This window comes from Panthera onca, chromosome B2 (assembly GCF_046562875.1).
Source record: "Panthera onca isolate mPanOnc1 chromosome B2, mPanOnc1 haplotype 2, whole genome shotgun sequence".
Taxonomy (NCBI): domain Eukaryota; kingdom Metazoa; phylum Chordata; class Mammalia; order Carnivora; family Felidae; genus Panthera; species Panthera onca.
Window position 1 is genome coordinate 134,040,280 of NC_138343.1, and position 16,055 is coordinate 134,056,334.

The window sequence follows — 16,055 nt, forward strand, 5'->3', positions numbered from 1 at the left end:
GACACACAGCGGCTCCCTTCTCCGGTGCCACCGGAGCCGGCGGTGGAGGACGGTGCGGCCATCCTAAACCCTGGCCCAGAGTCCAGATTTGAGCGCTGTTTTGCCTGGCGTTCGTTCTGTCTGCCTGGACACCGTGCCCGCTTCTTAGATCTGAGGGAAGAGCCCGGCATCCCCTTAAACCTCCCGCCCCCTCTCCCCCACCAACCGTGTGGGGTCTGGCGGGGGCTGACAATCACAATACGTGCCCTCGTCTGAGCCAGACGGGGCCGTGAGACCCAGCTGCGTCTAGGGCAACACCTCACAGTGACTGGTTCAGTGCTGGGCACATGACCCAAGTCAGGCCACTCAATTCTTCCCAGGATTTTTCTGAGGCTGAAAGTCCTTCAGCTGGAAGGACACGTGCCTGGGTCTGCCAACACAGTGGCCCTCGCTGTGCAGAGAAAACCTCAGAAGGAGAGAATAATCCACATGCAGAAGAAAACCAAAGAGAGAATTCTGACAGACAGGGTTCAAGCCCCTCATTGCAGCCGACCCCGAAGCCGCCTCCACCCCTGGCCTCCTGGCCTTTGGTTTGTAAGCCATGCCCACACCCAAAGAGCCTTGCCCAATACAAACCAGTATACTCGCTGCCCAGCTGGGCCCACCCCTACTGCCCTCTCGTACTCATACGGACAGAGCTGGTCCAGTGTCTGGTTTCCCAGGACCCTTAACTTCTCCTCTTCTGCCCCTTGTTGTCAGAGGTGGGCAGAGAAAGCCAAGGAAGGTCCGCTCAGTCAGTCCTCAGGGGGTGCAGTAGACAGTCCCTGAGGGGGAGACCCGGGGGGACCAGGACCCTCCCTGGACACACGTGGCCTTTCCCAGCTATGAAGTGTGCACATCATATCTTGGGCTCTGACACTCTGGGCGTGAAAAATGTTCCCTTGCACGCTTGGTAATTCCACACCGGGCAGCTTCATGGGCAGTAGGCAGGCACACGGGGCACCCCCACTTAGAAGGGCCCCATGCTTGGTTGAATGCTGTGCTGTCTTGACATTCTTGACCACGTTTGAACAGATACCTGCATTTTTTTAAATTTGTTTCTTAACGTGTATTTATTTTTGAGAGAGAGAGACACACAGAGTGCGAGCAAGGGAGGGGCAGAGAGAGAGGCAGACACAGAATCCGAGGCAGGCTCCAGGCTCCGAGCTGTCTGTACAGAGCCCGACGTGGGGCTCGAACTCACGAACCGTGAGATCGCGACCTGAGCCCCAGTCAGATACTTAGCTGGAGCCACCCGGGCGCCCCTGGGGGGCCCTGCATTTTAAATCCATACAGGGCCCCACAAGTAGCTGGGCCTGGCTCCGTGCATTCCCTCACGGTGGGATTTGTGATTCCAAGTAGTTGTTCCATCTCCCAGAGCCCCCTCCCCCATCACCCATTCCTTAATGCCTCTTCCCCTCCCCCCCACCACGCTCTGGGGGGAAGACCGCTCTAGAGACCGGAAGCTGTACCCGTGCCAGCGGGCAGTTGGCTCATTGTCCCCCACGTGAATTCTGTGTAAACTCCGCAGGGCTGGGATTCATTTTATCTGGAGCAAGGCTGACGTGAGTGGCTTCTCCTGCCTCTACCCCCTTAACCCCTGATATTCTGCAGTTTCTGCCGCAAACCGCGGCCCAGAGGCCTCTGGGAAAGCAGCCCCAGCAAAAGCACGGAGTAGCAGCAGGCTCCTCAGATCTGAGCAATCAAGGATTCTGCTGCAGGTGTACACAGGAAGAGCGGCTTTTATGAGACTGCTTTGTGGTTCTGTAACGAGGACTTTAAGAGTCTAGCAAACAGATACGCAACCTGTGTCCTTGGTAACCGCCGGCTGAACATCCACCAAAGGCATGTTCTCACCTTGGGCCTCCCCTGGAAAAGGCAGATCCCAGCCTCCTCACCCCCAAGGGACGGATAACACTAAATAAAGCAGCCACAACATCAGTTTTCACACCCACAATATTTGACGTGAAAACTTGGCCTAAGGGGAGAAGCCGCCATGGGAGAAAATGATGTACAATTTGGTAACGGAGAGCCCAGGTGTGAATAAAAGTGATTTATTTTTGGATCACGGTGACAGTTATGCAACTAGGAACATTTCAGTCACCCATCCATCCATGCTTTGTGTCAAAAAGACGTACCAAGACTCTGGAAAAAATTCCAAAGGGGATTACACTGAAAAGCGCTGTCTCTTCACCTGTTTTTGTGCTTGTCTTCATCACAGTGAACCAAATAAAATAGCTTTACAGCTTACTAAAACTCAAACTTGTCCTCAAAGGAAGCAGTTTAAACATCTCCAACTGTAAGTCAGCAAGGAGACGGCTCTACGCCAGGAGACAGACCCAAGAGACAAACACATAAAGTTGTCCTGTCAAAAGAAAGGAAAAAACAAAACAAAACACCACGAGGGAAATCCACTTTATCCAGGAAGGGTGGGGCCTCTTCAGGACTAAGTTCCCAAAATACTAAGATATAACTGTGGGTGCAAAAAAGAGGTGAAGAACAGATCAGGCTGGAGCCACTCTAAGAATCTGGTTTAAAAAGACGAAAAGGGGGCGCCTGGGTGGCTCAGTCGGTTAAGCATCTAACTCTCGATCTCAGCTCAGGTCTTGATCTCAGGGTTGTGAGTTCAAGCCCCAAGTTGGGCTCTGCATGGGGCATGAAGCCTACTTAAAAAAAAAAAAAAAAAAAAAAAAGGTCAAAGGGGTCACAGGGAGACACAGCGTCACTGTACCTCCACTGGCGGCATTTACCATGAACTAGAGGGCTAGAAGCAGACTCGCCCAGGGGTGCACCCTGCTCTGTGTCCACAACACTGAACGATGCTCTGAGAAGAGTTTCCCTTTGCATTCGCCAGTCTGCAGGAAGCTTTTGGGGGATGGGAGCTGACTTTCCACTGGGAGGTGCCTCACATTCTCCCTGATGGCCAAGACACCAAGGGTCCTCACGAACGAATGAGCTAAGACCTGCACATCTGGACTTGTAACCCAGAGTGAACGGGTGGATGCCCACTAGAGATGCCAGGGCCCCTGAGGACGCAGGGTCCACACCCCGCAAGCACGGTCTCATGTCCTGTCCACTGCAAGCAGGTGGGTCCCTCCTCCCCAAAACTCAAAGCAGTAGCTGGCTGGAAGAAACAGCACTGGTGGAAGGTGGCGATAAACCCCCATGACTGAGGCTCATCCCAGCTCTTCACGGACCCACCTGGAGGTTTCTGAGCACAAGTCCTGACTCACTGGGCCTTGACTCAAGAGTCAGGTGTGACTTAGAAGGCTCAACCAGTTGAGGATCTGTGCTCTGCCCTCAAGACCATGTGCCCCTGCCCCACCTCCAACCACACAGAGTGACAAGCGGACCCACCCATCAAGGCTAGAATTCTAGGTTCCTCTCATGAGGTAAGAAACAGCTGATATGAAACCCATCAGACGCCAAGACCTCCACCAGTCAACTGACTACGTATTTCAGATGTCACGTGATACAGTAAAAGCCAAGGCCGTTTACCAGGATTTTTTAAACTTTTGCCCATGACCCACGTTAAGTTTGCGCGGCTACCAAGGGCACACAGGTGCACACACGTGTAGCTAACATACAAGAGTTTCATACTTAGCTTGGCCATGTGGCCTGTGCTCTGAGATTTCCGACACCACTCCTTCTGGTGTGACCCACTAAATTGACGTTGTGACCCACTCGTGGATCCCAAATGCAGCTTGACAAAACAGCCATGCAGTGTTCTGGACAAACCCCTGGAGCCGTCATGGGACCTTCTAGTCTTCCAGACATAGGAGGCCACTCCCTCCATGGATGTGGCCAGCCTTATTCTGCAGGACACGGACCTCCAGCAGCAAGCCCTGCAGTGTCAGTGAGGGTCATCAAGTGCCACCATGGGTGCTGCTGGGGGTGAGGAAGCCGGCTTCCCTGACCTTCTTGAAGGAAAAGAGGGCTGCAGGGTGGCTCGCCCCAGGGGCAGGCCGACCATCCGCCCTGACCAAGCGGCAAGGCAAGATTGGGACTTCCGGTGGCTTGGACGACTTCCTTAGGATTTCCCCACGGGAGCCCCAGACGTCTGGAATCTCTGGATGAGAAGGATGAGCCGGGTGACATCGGAGAGCGCCGGGAACAGGGCCATGACGCTGTCCACCTGGTGGGGCGGGAAGATGCTGCAAAGCGCGATGCGCGCCCGGGCACGCGCGTCCACCTCGCCGGGAGCGGAGGGAGGCGGGGACCCCGAAGGTCCCCCGAAGGCGCCGTCGCCCCAGCCGCGTTCCGCCCAGGCCGAGCGGCCCGGGAACCGGCCGGTCCCTTGTTGGAGGGCCCGCGGCTCGGCGGGCCTCCTGCGCTGGGGGAGATCACTGTGCGGGGGGCCGTGGCCCCCCCTCGGCCCGACCTGGGGGGTCAGCAGGCCGGGCAGGGCTCCCGGGGACCTCGAGGCCCCCGGCGCCCCCCAGTCCGGACGGCGCGGCCGGGGCGCGAGGCCGGCGTCCCGAGGGGGCGCCCCGAGGGGCCCAGGGTCTTCGCTGAAGGCGAGGCGCGAGAAGCCGGCTTCGAGCGCGGCCACGTCGGCCGCCCGCCGCGCGGGGTGCAGGCTGCGCACGCCGGGCTCCGGGGGCCCCGGCCAGGCCGCGGCGGGAGCGCCCCCGGGGCCGCCCTGCTCCTCCCGGGCCGCCCGCGCGCTCCTCCGCCGCTCCGCCTCGGCGCCCGCGCCCCGCCAGGCCCGCGTTTGCGCGCGAAGCTCGTCGGCCACCGCCAGCTGCGCCAAGTGCGGCCTCTCGGGGTGGTAGAACTTGCACTTGACGCCGTAGGTGCATTTCTTGCCTGGGAGGGAGGGGGCAAGGGGGAGAGGGCGGGTGAGACCTCGGGTAGGAGAGGGGGTGTGGGGGTTGTGGTCGGCGCCCGGCCCTTCTCCTTGGAGACTCCTCGGGCCCCCTTCAGGAGTCTCACGATTGGGGCTGGACGAGGAGGGGAGGAGGGGAGAAAGTGTCCTGGGGCCGGATTAGGTGGGTGAGGGTGCAGTACCCACTCCCTTGGTGTAGGGCGCTGGACCCAGTAATCTCAGTGGCAGGCCGGGAGATTGTCCGTATGGGAACTCCTTTCGACCAGGGACTGAAAGCAAACCTCTAGATCCAATGACCTTCGGCCTCCACTTCCCCAGGGAACCCTGTGGATGGGGCCACCCTTGTGGAGAGGGTGGGGAGCCGGTGCGCCCCGCACAGGATTGCACGTCCAGTCTGCCTCAGTTTCCACCGTTGGCCTCATCGCCTGTGCTGATCATTGCCCTCCCCAACAGGCTGTTCTAACAGAGGTGATCAAGCAGTTTATTGCCCAGACCTGGACACTTCTGAGAGGGCATGGGAGCAAGGTGAACCAACGTGAATGTGTGTGTGGTCACCTTAACTCGAACAAGAAATGACTTTGAATATGACTTTGAACTTCTTTGGACACGAAAAACAAGCCCCGGCGGCATTAAACGAACAAATGAACTTGCCAAAGCAAGTTAGCGAAAGAGCTGGCTAGAAGTGCTCTGGGATAAAAAGCCTTAATTCTTAATGGATAGCATTGACGAAGGCCATGAAGGTCCAGGGGTGGAGGGCTGGTGGAGGGAGGGGTGGAGGGATGCAGACAGGCGTGGCAGAGTGCAAGGGGGAGGGACTGAGAAGGAGGAGCTTGGGGGTACACACCATACAGCTTTGCCCTGTGTGGGACCCCGGCATCCGGCCCTCACAGACACTCCCATGCAACAGTCACCCAGGATGTCAGTTCATCCTTATAACAACCCTGTCAGCAAGTGCCATCCAGAGAGGTTAAACGGTCTCTCTGATGTCACACAGCCAGTTAGGGGCAGAACCCAGGCAAGAACCCAGGCTGCTGACGAGCAGGCCCGCACTTCTGACTGCGCCCTGTGCCGCCCTCACACGAGACCTGAACCGGGATCGCGAGGCATGGGGGTGCCACCCACCGTACGGACAGTGCTGCCAGGATGGCTCTGGGGGCTTGGGCTTCCTGCTCAGGAAGTTGCTCAGGGTGGGTCCCCGGCGGCCCAAGGGGTCATCGGGAGGCATGAACCTGTAAAACAAGCACAGGGGGGCAACTGCTAGACCCACAGAAACTCACCACCAGCACCTGCATGGGGAGCGGGCCCCAGCCAGCCGGGCGAGAGAATGGGCGCAGCAGGCACGGCCGGCCTCGGGCGGGGCTCACCATCCAGGGCTCTCCCCCCCACCCCGGGGCCGTGTAGCATTTGAAAGCAGCACAGCCCTCCCTTCTCACTGAACCCATGAGCGGAGAGCACGGCTCTCGGGAGAGTGGCCTCGGGCCTCTTCCGAAAGTCTGTCCAGCAAGGGCTGCAATCACCCGGCAACGCCTTTAAAACTGCAGGCTCCTGGCTTCCCACCAGACCTGCTTCATCAGACTCTCAGGTGGTTCAGGAATCTGCCTTTTAACAACTTCCCAGGTGATTTTTATGCACTGAAATTGAAGCGTAATCCCTCTAGGGTTCCCCTGGGTCCCGGGTCCGAAAGTGACCCTGTGCTGCTTTCTCACTGTCCGGACCTCCCCGGGGCTGCAAACAGCCCTAGTCCTGCGGGCTCCCTTACTCAGATCTCCTGTGTTGCCCCACAGCTCTGGACATATACAGATGGGGGATAAATATTAATACGGTTTGAAATGCCAGCCAGTGAGCCGGTGAAGAAGCAGGTGTAGCCGGCACACAGAGCCTCAGGGCAGGTCCTTTTGGAACCCCGGGGAGCTCTGGGTTTGGTCTCAGCTTCCGGGGCTGCCTGACCCCGGCCCCGTTCTCTGATACCCTCCTGCCCCCTGTCTGCCCCTTCCCATCTCCCTGGAATTAAGCCTCACAAGGAAGGGAATGCATCGTCAGTGTGCCCACAGCTCAGAGGGGAACACATTCCTTGGGAGGAAAACGCCCTTCATTTAGGGCCATCCATTTTTTTATGTGAATACTTTCGTTCCCAGGAGGCATTTCCAGGTCATATAAAGGTTCCGCTAGAGGGGTTGTGGTTCCTAAGTGGGGGGCTGTTTTCAGGGGTTGGTGTCCCTCTGAGAGTCAAGGGTCATACTGAGTCCCACCATGCAGACCACATACCCTAGGCCAGCCCAGAACTGGGCAGTCGCTGGTCCCAGGCAGCCTCCGTGGCTCAGATCCCAGCTACACAGCCGGCTTCTCAGAATTGGGCCCTGACCAAGAATCTGGGGAGCCGCCCACTGCGGTTATTAGAGGTTCCCAAAGGCTTTACCTCCTGCTCTCTGCTAGGCCTTGGCCGCGGTGAGCTGGGCCAAGAGGGCCCTATGGACGTGCCCAGGGCACTGGGGCAGGCGTCCTCACCCACAGGCAGGCAGGGAGGCTCTGCCTTCTGGCAGCTGGGGGACCTTCTGGCAGGCCCTTAGCAGAGGCCGGTGCGTCAAAAGGACTTGGCCTTGGCCCCAGGCTGTGGCCAGGCCAAAGGCAGCCATGATCCATCAGACTTCAGTGAGGATTTTCTGGAACCGACAGTCACCAGACTTTCCAGATTTCTCCAGGCCTGAGCTGGATAGAGGGAGCTGCTGGCCTTGAGTATATGGAAATGGCCATGGAGGCTCCTGGGGCCGGGGAGCAGGTAGCTGGCTGCTTGCAAGCCTCTGCTCTGGGGCTTGGGAGGGTAGTAGTAGGGGCACAGTGCCCTCTAGAGGCACCACGTCCTGGCCTGGCCTGAAAGTAAGTGCTACTCTTAGGTACAGTTAGGTACTCTTCGGGGTACAGTTCTCCCTAGTCCTCAGAACCATCTCAAACATAAATATGATTAATCCAGGTATGGTTAATTCAAGGTGAGGGACATTTAGTTCAATGACAGGGATTTCCCCCATGACACACAGCCCGTAAATGACGGAGCCTCCACTGGAAACCTCATCTGCTGCCTCCAAAGCTCTAGCTCTTTCCAGAACACCACACTGCCTCCTGGGCTTCAAGGTCAGGAACGGGCCTGCCGCGCGCAAGTGGCCTGACCCAGCCGACCTGTCACCTCTCTCCCTTCCCCAGGACCGCAGCCATTCGCTTTACTGATTCACTCACTCACTCACTTGCCACCTACAACTAGTTCTTGAGTGCCTGTGATGGGCCATGGCAGACAAGGCACATACAGCCCCTGTCGTCACAGAGTTGGGAGTTTCTCTTAAACCATATTTCTAAAGGCCAGTCCAAGAGCCCAGAATGAGGGTCAAGCTATCACTGCCTGGAACAGAAAGCGAAGTGAGAGTGATATCCCAGCGTGCTCTACCCTCTGCACCCTGCCTCCCCACCCACCCCCGCTAAGTCTCAGACCCATGGCCACCTTGCCAGACCCCTAGCCTTTGCCCTCAGCGTGCCTGACGACATCCGCACTGCTCCCTCCCCACCTTAGCTCTGTCCAGGGGCCCTTGCCCAGCACCTGCTAACAGGTTTGTGCCTTGCGTCCATGACATTGCCCTCCCCCAGCTGGAGCTGGTTGGTTCAGGGTGGACCTGACCCAGGGGAACCAACCTAGGGGACAGAAGAACCAACTCGACGCTCTTGAAAATTGCAACCAACAACAGGTATTGCGATGGACTTAGTTCCAAGTTCTTCTCAACCCCCCAAAAAAGATGACTCCCGTACGTAATTCAAAACTTAAAAAAAAGGGCGTGAACGTAAAACAAGTGAAGGGAAGTGCAACAAAGTTCCGATTTTCCCCAGGATGGCTGTTTCAGTGCTCTTACCTGTAGTAAATGCTTTAAAAATAAAAGCAACAAGGGGCACCTGGGTGGCTCTTGATTCCAGCTCAGGTCACGATCTCACGATTCGTGAGTTCGAGCCTCTCATCGGGCTCTGTGCTGACAGTGCAGAGCCTGCTTGGGATTCTCTGTATCCCTCTCTCTGTCTCTCTCTGTCTCTCTCTCTCTCTCTCTCTCTCTCTTTCTCTCTCTCTGCCCTTCCCCCATGTGCACTCTCAAAAATAAACAAACATTTAAAATAATAAATAAATAAATAAAAGCAACAAGTTGATGGTGCCCCAAGCTCAAGCTTGGCCCACCTGTGGGGCAATTCTTTGCCAGGTCAACCACATGTGGGCATGGGAACAGAAAGGTCATGGACAATTGGGACAAAACAGCCCTGCTGAGGAATCGTGATCGCGATGGAGAGGAGACCCAGAGGGACTGAGAGAGCCTTTACGGACCCCGGGGGAGAGAGCAGGTGACTTCCAGTGGGCTCTGTCTCCAGGACTGGGTGTCCTTTGCTTTGGTACGGTGTGCCCATGACGGCAAGCCCCGCTGGGCTTAGGCTATTTGGACTGGCTTTCTGCCGGTCACCCCAGCCCCCCGCCATGCCAGGACCCCCTGTGCCACCACGTACCGATCGTTGACAAAGGAGAACATGAGCAGCCTCTGCTCGATGAACCACTTCCACTCGGGGTTCTCGCTCTGGAGGTCGCGGTAGTTGTCGTTGGAGACGATGACACCGTCCTGCTCGTAGGCCACCTTCACAATGTAGCGGTCGTCGTAGCAGACCACCCGCTTGCCATTCACCTTGCGGGACGGGGTATACACGAGCACCGCCTGCCTCTCCAGCTCCTCCAGCACGTGCTGCTCTGGGGGCCACAGGGGGGGCAGGAGACAGGATGTGGCGGCTTTCTGGGTGGGACCCCCACCCCTAAAACCATTCTCAGATCGCCCAGCATGTGCGGCAGCTCAGGGATCCTCTCTGAGCCAACTCCTCCTCCCCCACCCCATGGCCCAGCCTGGCACATGAGCAGGGAGGTCAAGAGAAATTTGCCAGCAGCTTGGGGTCAACAGGGCTCTTGGCTTCTGTCCCGAGAATGATACCCTACAAGGGGGAGTCACTTCAGAAAGGAGAGCGAAGCCATAGCTCTTGTCCTTTTGATGGTCACACGCCATAATACCCCTACCACAGCAGACACGAGAGGCCTTCTGGAGAAAGACATTCATAGTTTAACTGGAATCCTGGCAAAGCCTTAGAAGTTACTAGGAGACTTGCATCCACCTGGAAGGCTCCTGCCTGAGCCCGTAGCTCAGAGCCACTGTCCATCTTCCCCCATGGTACAGGAATCTGCTTGGGACACCCTTAGGACAGAGCACACCGTAACACAGCTCTGAGGGACACAAGGATGTACTAGGGAGAGTCTGGGATTCAGACCCTACGCCTGGGTTCTGGTCTCAGCTGTGGCTCCTCCCTCTCTGAACACCAGATTTTGCAACTAGTATAAAATGAGGTTAGCAATTCCTCCTTCTGTCTCAGTGTCTGTGAGTAGACTGATAAGCTCACGTGGGCGACAGCTTAGTATGCGGACTGGTGAGGAGGTGAACACCTGATACGCCACAAGGTCTCTTACAGGAGCTAAAACCCACATTCCCGGGAAGTCTACTCTTTGATCCTAGTTTTGCCTTTGGAGGCAGGCGAAAGAAAATCCCTTCTACTGTAACAGTTACTCAGAACTTGGAAGAACTTTAGCATATTCTTCACTAACTGTCTCTTCCCTCAAATCTACGTCCTGTCCTATATGACTTTTTGAAAGTCCATAATGCATATAAGGGCACCAAGGATAACTTTTAAAGCCACCTACGCAGCACTCCCATAGAGAACTACAACGTGGCCATGCTTTTGAGGTCCCCCGCGCCCCTCCCACTTTGCACGTCCTGCTGCCCCTTTGACGTAGCCCAATTTGTAGACTTCGTGTTTTACAGTTCCCTTCCTTTCATTTTTTATTTTTTTTATTTAATGTTTTATTTATTTTTGAGAGAGAACGAGAGAGACAGAGCATGAGCAGGAGAGGGACAGAGCACAAGTCGGGGGGAGGGACAGAGAGAGAGGGAGACACAGAATCCGAAGCAGGCTCCAGGCTCCGAGCCGTCAGCACAGAGCCTGATGCGGGGCTCGAACCCACTGACTGCGAGGTTATGACCTGAGCTGAAGTCGGACACTTAATCAACTGAGCCACCCAGGCGCCCCTCCTTTCATTTTTAAAAATACGTATGTATGCATCGTCCCAAAAGGACTATTTTTCACGCGATTAGGAACCTCTAGACTTTACACACATGAAATTACGCGCTTACTTTCTTCCTGTAACATCGTGTTGGAGAGGTTCGGCCACGTCCCTGTGTTCCCCACTGTCAGTTCTGCACGTCAGTCTCCGGGGACAGGAGTACAAGGACTTCTCTAGGGAGTAACTCTAAGAGTGATATTGCTGAGTGGTAGGGAAAGGCACTTTCCAAGACAGTGCTGGATTGTTCTCCAAAGCAGTTCTATCAGCTGACTACCCAACACAGCATTCAAGAAGACCGTGTCAGGGCTTGGCTTTTCAGGTTTCTGAATTTTTGCCAATCTGGTGGGTGTACAGTGCCCTCTTATTGTGGTTTTCTTTTGCGTTTCTTTGGGTACTAATGAGAGTGAGCGTCTTTTCATACGTTTATTGGCCATTTATGTCTTCTCTTCTGTGAAAGGCCCATTCATGCTTTAGTTCATCTTTCTGTTGGCCCTTTGTCTTTGTCTTATTAATTTGGAGAAGCTCTCTATAGATTCTGGACAGTAATCCTTCATCAGGAATGTGTGATCGCCTCTCCCAGTTTAAGGCTTTTTTTTTCATTTTTTGGTTTTTGTGGTATCCACTAATGAACAGAAGCTTTTATTTTAATGCAGTCAAATTTATGAATCTTTCCCCTGAAGCTTTGCACTTGTTGTGACTTGTTTTAAAATTCCTTCCCTACCCCAAAGTGATTTCCCTACCCTTTACCCATACTATATTTTTTTAAAATTTTTTTTAACGTTTATTTATTTTTGAGACAGAGAGAGACAGAGCATGAATGGGGGAGGGGCAGAGAGAGAGGGAGACACAGAATCGGAAGCAGGCTCCAGGCTCTGAGCCATCAGCCCAGAGCCCGACGCAGGGCTCAAACTCACAGACCGCGAGATCGTGACCTGAGCTGAAGTCGGATGCCCAACCGACTGAGCCACCCAGGCGCCCCTACCCATACTATATTTAAATAGTACACAGCTGTTGAGAGCTGCCATTCTCCATGTTCAGACTGTAAAGAATAATTTAGGGTAAGCAGTTCATGGTGGAGAACTGAACACAAGTATTGATCCCTGCCTCTCTCTCATAATCCTACTGAAATGGCAGTAAAGAAGTACGAAACGGGGAGGGGATCCATAATCACATTAGAATGGGCCAGGGAACAGCAGCAAACCCAGGAAACCATACTGATCCCCCGGCACGTAGGGAGCCATAGCCCAGAACGTGGGTAGAAGGCTAAAGTGGATATGAGGCCATCCTTTCTGCAAAGGCCCAGAGTGTCCAGCGGGCCTGTGGAGAGGAAGTGGGAAGTCTGTGGAAGTCAGGGCTACTGACTACCTGAAGGGCTACTCCTGGGGCAGTACCCTTTCCCTACCCTTACTGCTATAAGGAAAGTGAGATATCACTAGGAAGGAGGAGGTTCCCTTGTGGCCTTTGACCTCCTGGAGTAAAGCCATCATGGGGCACCTTGCACTGTGCACCTGCCTGCCCCATGCAGGGTCTGCCCAAGTGAAATCTGCTGGTCTACACTGACGGTCAGTCAGCCCTGCCACTCCGGGAGAGATCCACGTACTAGGAGAAAAGACGCAAGGAAATCACATAGAGGTGTATCTAACTGATCTGGCTCTTTGTTTGCAAATCAAAACTGACGGCCAAACAAGTACTAGACCTTTGAGAAGACTTAACAGCACCCCCCACACACACCCCCACACACACTCACACACACTCATGCACACACACACGCAAACACACCCCCAAACTCCCATACCTACACACACCTACACATACACACCCCACACACACATACACACACACACACATACACACACACACACACACACACACACACCACAGAAATGAACAAAGGGAACTGACCCAAGAAAAATAAATAGGATTCACAGAACTTAAAGGGAACTTTTTAAAGTCTATATTACTATAGAAATAATTAAAGATATTTCATCCCTAAGACAAGGATATATATTTTTTAATGTTTATTTATTTTTGAGAAAGAGAGAGACAGAGACAGAGCATGAGTAGGGGAGGGGCAGAGAGAGAGGGGGACACAGAATCCGAAGCAGGCTCCAGGCTCCGAGCTGTCAGCTCAGAGCCTGATGCGGGGCTCAAACTTACACACTGCAAAATCATGACCTGAGCCAAAGTTGGACGCTTAACTGAGCCACCCAGGCACCCCAAGAATATCTTTTTTTTTTAATTTGACAGAGACAGAGCATGCACATGCGATTGGTGGAAGTGGCAGAGGGACAGAGAGAGAGAATCTTAAGGAGGTTCCATGCTCAGCATGGAGCCCGATGCAGGACTCGGTCCCACAACCGTGGGATCGTGACCTGAGCCGAAATCAAGAGTTGGAGGCTCAACTGACTGAGCCACGCCAGTGCCCCAACAAGAATATCATTTTATTTAAAAAATAAAGACAGGGAATCTGAAAGAGAAGAAGCAGCAATTAGAAACCATTGGTAGAATTAAAAACCACACCAAAAACTTTTGGTTAAAAGGCTGAAAGAAAAAATCAAAGATGGAGAGCCCGAGTGGCTCAGTCAGTTAAGCATCTGACTTTGGCTCAGGTCATGATCTCTCGGTTCATGAGTTCAAGCCCCACGTCAGGCTCTGTGTTGACAACTGGATCCTGGAGCCTGCTTCAGACTCTGTGTCTCCCCCTGTCTCTGCTCTTCTCATGCTCTGTCTCTGCCTCTTGACAATAAATAAATGTTAAAAAGATTTTTTTCAAAATCAAAGAAATCTCCCCGAATCGCCAGGAGGTCAGCCCCACCATCACTGAAGAAACAATGCCAACAGTGGCTTAGTGTCTGACTTCTAGTAATGAGAAAGCCAAACAAAAACAAACAAGCAACACCCTGTTTATTTAAACCACCTGCTCTATTATTTGTAGCTTAAAATATTCCTAGCTGATATAAGAATTAAAAATAAAGAATTCCCTGGGCCTTAGTTTTCTTTTTTTTAATTATTGTTATTATTTTTTAAATCAGTTTGTTTTATGGTCAATGAGTGTAACATTTGTTTATTGTTAGGAGACAGAGAAAGACCGAGCACTGGGAGGGGCAGAGAGAGGGAGAGACATAACCTGAAGCAGGCTCCAGGATCTGAGCTGTCAGCACAGAGCCTGATGTGGGGCTCGAACCCATGAACCTCAAGATCATGACCTGAGCCAAAGTCAGATGCATAACCGACCGAGCCACCGAAGTATCCTTCCCTTTTTTTTTTTTTTTTTTTTTTAATGCAGAGATTGGACAAGGTATAAAGTAAATAAATATCATTGAACCAAATGAATGTCTCTTTCAGATCCTATATTCTGTTAGGGGCGGGATGCAGATCCAATCTCTGCAGAATGTTAAAATCTGTATGACACAATCATTTGGGGGACTTAATCGTTCACACTAGAAGACAAAATAAGTAGTTTATTCATCTATTCAACAACTATTTATTGAGCACCTACTATATGCCAACTATATGTTGAGCACCTATGCTAGGTGCTAGGGCTATGGCAGTGAATATTCATAGTTAGTGTTCCCATGGAGCTTATAGTGCGGTGACAAACACAGACATTATCAAACAAATAGCTAATTGACTGTAATTGCCACGAGAACTACCGAGGAAAGGTGTGGAGTACCTCTTGAGCATATATCTGCTCCAGCATACCTCTAATAGGGGTATCAGATCTTGGTGGGTCTTTCCTCCAGGATGGAACAAAAACTTTGATGTAGGCGTGTCCTCTGTCCCTGAACCAGTCCACAGCCAGCTGGATTCCCCGGCAAGAGAAGGCTTCTTTATTTCCATGGCTACGATGGGAAAACAAAGAAATCTGTAGAGTCACGGAAAAGGTTTCTGAAGAGTGATTTCCCCTGGGAATATCCTGAATCACAGGCTCATAATCAAAGGGAATCAGGCAAATCTGCATTTGAAAAATAGTTCATTCTCGGCAAAAAATGGATCCTTTAACTGGCACCATGCGGCTTGCGATAGTCATGTGTATAGAGGGTCTTGGGCTCCTGGGGAAGTGCACCCCAAGGATTAGTAGGCACGATCCCCTTTTTCCCTGCAGCTATAAGGATCAACATAAGACGGAGGAGAGTAGCCATCTGCGGAATACTCTTACCCTAAGAGAGGGCTGTGTATGTGTTATGGGGCTTCCCAAGGAAGGAGGCCAAGGTGCCCCAGAAATTCCACTGAAGCATCAGGAAGTAGAGAGCAGTGGGAGAGAAGGCCCAAGACCAGGCAGGGCCTGGCGTGCCTTACTGAAAACTCTTTTTTTTTTCTTTTTAATTTAATTTAATTTAATTTATTTTGAGAGAGAGAGAGCGTGCAAGCAGGGGAGGGGCAGAGAAAAAGGCAGAGAGAGAGAATCCCTAGCCGGCTCCACACTGTCAGTGTGGAACCCAGTGTGGGGCTCGAACCCACAAACCGTTAGATCATGACCTGAGCCAAAACCAAGGGTCTGAGGCTTAACCAACTGAGCCACCCAGGTGGCCCAAACTCTTCTCCTAAAAGGAATGAGAAGCCATAGCAGGATTTGAAGATGGGGGGTATATGTGCTGTGCTGTGATACGATCCAATGTATGTTTCTAAAAGCTCAATCTGGCAACACAGAGGACAGTAAATTGGAAGGGAGCAAGGTGGGGGTGAGATACCCAGTTAGGAAGCTGTCACTGTCATCAAAGCAAAACTGGATGCTGACTGGGACTGAGTGGGTGGTGGTGGATAAGGGAGAAGGGTAGGTGAACCTGAGAGATATCTGGAAAGGAGAATCTCCAGAATGTGGTGATCGGTTAGATCCAGGGCGATAGAGAAGAAAGCATTGAGGAGGCTTCCAGATCTCTGGCTTGTGTGGCTGGTGGGCTCCTCCTTGAGACGGGGAGTCCTGGGAGAGGACAGGGTGTAGAGGGAAAGACCGCGGGTTTTGTCATGGACACCTACTGAGCTGGAGGAGCCCCTGTAGGTGGACATGCTGAGTTCCAGAAGAGAGTTCTGGGTGAC

General features: G+C 53.2%; 1 protein-coding gene across 1 annotated transcript in view; it reads right to left on the bottom strand.

The window, feature by feature from the left end:
- Positions 1–1,094: 1,094 nt before the first annotated feature.
- The window catches only part of ZC3H12D (zinc finger CCCH-type containing 12D), a 33,969-nt gene continuing 19,008 nt past the window's right edge, over positions 1,095–16,055 (bottom strand). The window contains exons 3-6 of the mRNA XM_060616871.3: positions 14,721–14,860; positions 9,371–9,605; positions 5,969–6,075; positions 1,095–4,827 (exon numbers count right to left, since the gene is read on the bottom strand). Of these exons, the coding sequence (XP_060472854.2) occupies positions 4,049–4,827; positions 5,969–6,075; positions 9,371–9,605; positions 14,721–14,860 (1,261 nt within the window). The 3' untranslated portion in view covers positions 1,095–4,048. The remainder of the gene's footprint in view (positions 4,828–5,968; positions 6,076–9,370; positions 9,606–14,720; positions 14,861–16,055) is intronic.